Below are 6727 nucleotides of genomic sequence, written 5' to 3'. Positions count from 1 at the left end.
CTGAACTCTGGGCCTGGGCACTGTCCCTCAGCTCTTCAGCTCAAGGCTAGCACTCTACCACTTGAGCCACAGCGCCACTTCCAGCTTTTTTTTTTTCTGCTTATGTGGTGCTGAGGAATCGAACCCAGGGCCTCATGCATGTAAGGCAAGTGCTCTACTACTGAGCCACCTTCCCAGCCCTTTTTCACTGTTTTTACTCATGTTTTCACTTCAGCATACACACTCACAGCATACTGGAAATGCATGCTAAATATTAATAAGTGAACAAATAATATAATATCCTGTATTCATTTATGGTATCAGAGAATAATCTAAAATACTAAATTAGAACTAAAGAGGATTTTTATGTGCTAAATTATCACATTTATTAGCTTAATTCACAAAGAGAGAATGAGTATCCCTGTAACCCAGCTCATCATACCTTTGCACTCTTTTACAATACTATGAGCTTGTTCTGGCAAATCTGCTTTCTTCATATTAACAAAAAGGGCTAAAATTTCAAGTCCTTTTTCTTTTCCTAGGCCACTCTCCACAGGAACTACATATTTAGGACCTGCAACAAAATGGTAAGACACAGTAATAAGTAACTTGGTGTGGCACATATTTGTATGCAGCTGAACTAAATACTTTAATACCCTTAATTTACTGCCTACGTTAGTAAAAGTATTAAAAAGTAATCCTTACCCATTACTGAATCTGTAACACTCTTGTCTCTGGTTGTAAGCAGAATCTGACACTGATTGTCAAATGCTTTTAATACCCAAGGATCCCAAACATCATCCAAGATCAACAGAGACCTAATTTGAAAAAAATTAAGAAAAATAAATTTTTTTTTGGGGGGGGTCCGGTCGTGGGACCTGAACTCTGGGCCTGGGCACTGTCCCTCAGTTCTTCAGCTCAAGGCTAGCGCTCTACGACTTGAGCCACAGCGAAAGCTTGTTTCTTTGCTTTTTTGTTTTTTTGCTTTTTTATTGTGAAAATACCGTACAGAGGAGTTACAATTACATGGGCAAGATAATGAGTACATTTCTTATCAAGCATTGTTGTCTCCTCCCTTTGTTTCCCCTTCCCTAAAGCTTGTTTTGTTGTTGTTGTTGTTGTTGTTTTTGTCGGCCATGGGACTTGAACTCTGGGCCTGGGCGCTGTCCCTCAGCTCTTCAGCTAAAGACTAGCGCCCTACCACTTGAGCCACAGTGCCACTTTCTGCTTTTTTCTGCTTATGTGGTGCTGAGGAATTGAACCCAGGGCCTCATGCATGCAAAGCAAGCACTGAGCCAACTTCCCAGCCCATGAAGCTTGTTGAGATTAGTTTGAGAAGGGAAAATTGGAGAGACTGACAGAATCTGATCAAGGTACATTTTATGCACATGTGCACAAATCAAACTGAAACTCTCTTGTACAACTAATTGGTGCTAATAAAAAGTTGGAGGTATGGGCTGGGAAGGTGGCTCAGTGGTAGAGCGCTTGCCTTGCATGCATGAGGCCCTGGTTCAATTCCTCAGCACCACATAAGCAAAAAGAAAAAAGCCGGAATGACGCTGTGGCTCAAGTGGTAGAGTGCTAGCCTTGAGCTGAAGAGCTGAGGGACATCACCCAGGCCCAGAGTTCAGGCCCCATGACCGGACCCAAAAAAAAAAAAAAAAAAAAAGTTGGAGGTAGAATTTATTATATAGCAAATCATTAATAAAGTTTATTTGAAACACCCCATATGTGGAAGTTAGCTCTAAAATACAAAGACACGTGATTATATATGCTTACATACACAAATTGAATAAAGAATGGTATACTTAAGATAGGAGTCCAATGATGTAACTCCTCTGAGCAATTAAGGAATCCTTTGACAAAATGAATACCAGGAAGCTGAAACGTGTTCTGTTGGGACAGACGGAGCACACACATGACAGAGCGCAATAGAGGGAGCGAACTCAGCACTATATTCAATGTATGTTATGTAGGTGGGCTGAGAAGGTGGCTCAGTGGTAGAGCGCTTGCCTTGCATGCATGAAGCCCTGGGTTCAATTCCTCAGCACCACATAAGCAGAAAAACCCGGAAGTGGCACTGTGGCTCAAGTAGAGCGCTCACCTTGAGCTGAAAAGCTGAGGGACAGCACCCAGGCCCAGAGTTCAGGCCCCACAACCAGCCAAAAAAAAAAACAAAAACAAAAACAAATCAATGTATGTTATGTAGAAATTGAGCTATGTAATGTGAGGGCAGGGATAGGATGAGTAAAGATCGGGGAGAACAATGGAAGGGGTGACACCGATTAAGCTGCATTGTACTCATAACCTGACTTGTAAATCTGAAACCCCTTTGTACTGCTACTTATAAAAAAATAATAATGACAAAGTTTTAAAAAGAAGTGCTAAAGGTTAAAGATGGAAGACTAGAAGTTTTCTCCATAAGACTGAAATGACAAACAGTTGGGATAGCAAAGAACAGATACTCTAGGGGATAAAAAGTATCAGAAATCAAAGAGGTAACAGAACAGCAAAAAGCATAGAGAAACTTGTAAGCACACAAACACACATAGGCAACACAAAATAGAGTAGGAAATAGTCTCCAGTTCTAATAGTGACAGGTTGTGGATTACATGTGACTGCAACCAGGCACATCCAGCCATGCAGCCATCTATCCAGGCAGACCTGGTGACAACAAACTAGCAGACCTAACCATAGGAATAGCTAACAAATCTTAAATCCAGTGCAGGGATTTAGTGTGACAGAGACTCCTTCTGCACAAGCAGCTAGTATTTGGAAAAGAAATGAATTACATCACTTTTCATCTCTCCAAATGCTATAGGTAGACACTATCTACAGAATGGCCTATATTTTGAGACCAAGTTACTTGAGGGACTTGAAAACAAGAAACAATCAAAAGTCAGAAAGCCTGAAGATAAGCTGTCACGATGTCTGGGTGGGAGATGAAACAAAGAGGCAATAATGGAGAAAGGGAGGGTCAGACACGGACTCGTGAGAAGTTTAAGCAGCAGTAGAAGTACTGTGCAGAGTACAGTGATCAGTGGCCCTGCCCTCTGTGGCAATGCAAAAGCCCTATCTATTACACATGATAGTTACTGTGGAGACTGATGGTCCAAATCCATGCCCATGGATTGCTCAGACTTCGGAGTAATGTAACTCTGGGTTTCTGCAGCCTCTTCCCTCCTGCCAGGTGGTTTACCACCAGAAGAGTCTGAAAACTCTGAGACCAGAGGCATAGCTCCTGCTCCTTTGGTCTTCCCCTTCCAGTGCAGACTCAGTGTTCCATTTGCTTCCCTACCTCCCCAATGGATTCAAGGGACACACCTTGGTTTAGACATTTGCTACACCTTGGCACATAAACTGAGAGGCCTTTGGAATAAGTGGGAATCTGTCTGGTCCATAGGCGACAAAGCTCACTGGGGCCAACAGGTGTTCCTGGTATATACCAAAATGGGAAATTTCTAAAGTGAATACAGTCCTGACAGCCTTGTCTAGCCATTCCCTCAGCTCACATACAGCACCAAACTGTACATTGAGAGCAGAGAGAAAATATAAGACTCCAGCTTCAAACCACTACTTACTTCCAGACATGACAGATGGCATTATTAGAGGAATTAAACAGATGTATAATGAGCAATAAGACTGACACAATAATAGAGTCTCCCAACAAAGAAAACCACAGGACCAGATCAATTCACTGCAGAATTCTATCAGACCTTTAAAGAAGAGCTAATGCCAATGTTCCTGCAAGTATTGCATAAAACAGGACCAGAATTCTTCCAAAGTCGTTCTATGAAGTTAGTGTTACCCTGGTACCAAAACTGAATAGTAATGAAAAGAAAGAGAAGCAGACCAATATCTTAGATGAACACGAACAGAAAAATCATCAATAAATTATTTCAGACCAAATTAATTAACACATTCAAGGGATACATTCACAAGCTTACTTCATTTCACCCATGGACACAGTCAAGGAAACACTATTAAAGTTTCTTTTCCCCCTGCTGTCATGTCTTAAGTCAGAGTCCCCTGACAAACCTGCAGAAACTCTTCCACAGAGGGCTGAGCTTTGAAACAATGGATGAGGATCTGAGATGACACTTTAGGCAAAGGGGACACTGATGGACGACTATGTGGTGACATGAGAGCCAACATCAAGCACTCCAGGGGCTTTGCATTTGTTATTCATCCCTTTCTAGAGGAGGTGAATGCAGCCATAGTGCAAGAACACACAAAAGGGATGGAAGAGTTGTAAAACCGAAAGGAACTATCAATGCCCACTTAACTATAAAAAGGATGTTTATTGGTGAAAAAAAGGGAACATATTAGGGAATACCACCTATGAGATTATGTTAACAGTAAGGGTGAAATTATGAAAATCTGAGACAGTAAAAGAGGGGGCTTTTCTTTTGTAACTGTTGTTGACTATGACACCTTGTATAAAACTGTAATTAAACACCACAGTCAGGCTGGGAAGGTGGCTCAATGGTAGAGTGCTTGCCTTGCATGCATGAGGCCCTAGGTTCGATTCCTCAACACCACATAAGCAGAAAAAGTCAGAAGTGGCGCTGTGGCTCAAGTGGTAGAGCACTAGCCTTGAGCTGAAGAGCTGAGGGACAGCACCCAGGCCCAGAGTTCAGTCCCACAACTGACAGAAAGAAAGGGAAGAAGGGAGGAAGGGAGGGAGGGAGGGACAGACCACAGTAACCAATCACTGGTGGCTCATGCCTGTAATCCTAGCTATGCAGGAGACTGAGATCTGAGGATCACGGTTCGAAGCCAGCCCAGGAAGGAAAGGACCTGAGTGAGATTCTTATCTCCATAACCACCAGAAAACCAGAAGTGGCACTGTGGCTCAAAGTGGTAGAGTGCTAGCCCTGAGCAAAAAAATTCTGGGACAGCACCCAAGCCCTGAAGAGTTCAAGCCCCATGACTGAAAAAAAATAAAAATTTTGAAAATTTAAAGAAAGAAACACCATAGTGTGAAAGGCCACAACTATGAAGGAAGGTCCTGCTGAAGTAAGAGAAGGCTAGACCTTCATCTAGCCAAAGAGGAGAATGCATGTAATTCCTGTGGATATCTCAGTGACCTAAAAACTACAGGGGTTTGAGGGATCGTTCTATCATTTGAGATTCAGATCTCTTAGGTGGGGCTGCAATCTCTGGGCATGATAGGTCCAGTTTTGAGTGTGGGTTAATCATCACATACCCATGGGTCATAAAGGTAGGGGGAAGTTCTGACAGACATGTACAGGTAAAGCACAGTTGACACAGCAGCAGAAAAGGGGAACTTACTGTGGGGAGAAAAATGTTACAGCATGCCCAGATTAGCAAGACTCAGAATGATTGGCAGCAGGGCAGAGCATCTTCCAGTGTCTGATAGAGCCATGCCACACTAGAGGGTCTAGATGAGGTTCCTATCCACATTTGTGGGAGATAGGGGTGGCCTTCCTTATGGTCTCAAGAGCTCAACCTGCTCAGGGAAGACTGTCCAGCTTCTTCACGGGGCCTTAATAACAGGGTTAGCCACTCAGGCTGCTTTGCTGCTTCTCAGAGTTGTGGGTCAAATTATATCCTTAACACAAGCAACAACTAAAGTGATGTCTCCCTTTCGGCTGAATGAAAACTGTAACTTAGTTGATAATAGTCCCTGGCATAATAATTATAGAGTATTTATTGAATTCCTTATTGAAAGAACAAATCTATACAAATATATATATATATATATATATATATGTACACACACACACACAACTATAAAAACTAAGGCATTCCAACAACTGGTATTATTAAAAATCCTTCCTGCCAGGTATGGTAGCTTATATCTATAATCCTAGTTACATGGGAGGTAGAGATAAGGAGGACTGCAATTTCAGGCCAGCCAAGACAAAACGTTAGGAAGGCTGTCATTCAAGAATTAAGCCAGGGGCTGGGACGGTGGCTCAGTGGTAGAGTGCTTGCCTTGAATACATGAGGCCCTGGGTTCAATTCCTCAGCACCACATAAGCAGAAAAAGTCAGAATGGCACTGTGGCTCAAGTGGTAGAGCGCTTACCTTGAGCTGAAAAGCTGAAGGACAGTGCCCAGGCTAAGTTCAGGCCCCACGATCAACCCAAAAAAAAAAGAATTAAGCCAGTCTGGGTACTGGTGGCTCATACCTGTGATCCTAGTTACTCAGGAGCCTAAAATCTGAGGATCATGGTTCAAAAGACATGAAGGAAAGGACCTGAGACTCATGTCCAAAAACCACCAGAAAATCACAAGTGGAGCTGTGGCTCAAAGTGATAGAGTGCTAGATGCAAGCGAAAGAGCTCAGGGACAGCACCCCAGTCCCTGAACTCAAGTGACCTAAAGCAAAAAGGGCCGGGGGCCTGGCTCAAGTGGCAGAATACTTGCTTAGCATGTCTGAGGAGCTCAGTTTATTCTCCAGTGTTGGGGGAAAAAAAAAACTACTGTCTTAGAAATTTTAAGTACGTAATATATTATGGGACTGAAGATGTAGCTCACTGTTAAAGAGTACTTAATCACCATGTGCTAGGCCTGAGGTGCTAGGTCTGACATTCAATTCCTACTACAAAAAATAAAAAATAAATAACCTTCTAACAATGTGGCTCAGTGGTAGAACACTTCCTAACACATATAAAGTTATAGGTTTGAGCCCCAGGACCATAAGAAATAAAAATCCTTCCACGGAGCTGGGAACGTGGCTCAGTGGTAGAGCGCTTGCCTTGTATGCATGAGGCCCTGGG

General features: G+C 42.8%; 1 protein-coding gene across 1 annotated transcript in view; it reads right to left on the bottom strand.

Annotated features, from left to right (window-relative positions):
* The window catches only part of Apaf1 (apoptotic peptidase activating factor 1), an 83073-nt gene that overhangs the window by 61382 nt on the left and 14964 nt on the right, over nucleotides 1-6727 (bottom strand). The window contains exons 6-7 of the mRNA XM_013019001.1: nucleotides 685-797; nucleotides 422-553 (exon numbers count right to left, since the gene is read on the bottom strand). Coding sequence (XP_012874455.1) covers nucleotides 422-553; nucleotides 685-797 — 245 coding nt within the window. The remainder of the gene's footprint in view (nucleotides 1-421; nucleotides 554-684; nucleotides 798-6727) is intronic.

The sequence above is a fragment of the Dipodomys ordii genome, unplaced genomic scaffold (genome assembly GCF_000151885.1).
Source record: "Dipodomys ordii isolate 6190 unplaced genomic scaffold, Dord_2.0 Scaffold3, whole genome shotgun sequence".
NCBI lineage: Eukaryota > Metazoa > Chordata > Mammalia > Rodentia > Heteromyidae > Dipodomys > Dipodomys ordii.
The sequence above is the reverse complement of the archived record's forward strand: the minus strand, read 5'-3'. Positions and strand labels throughout refer to the sequence as shown.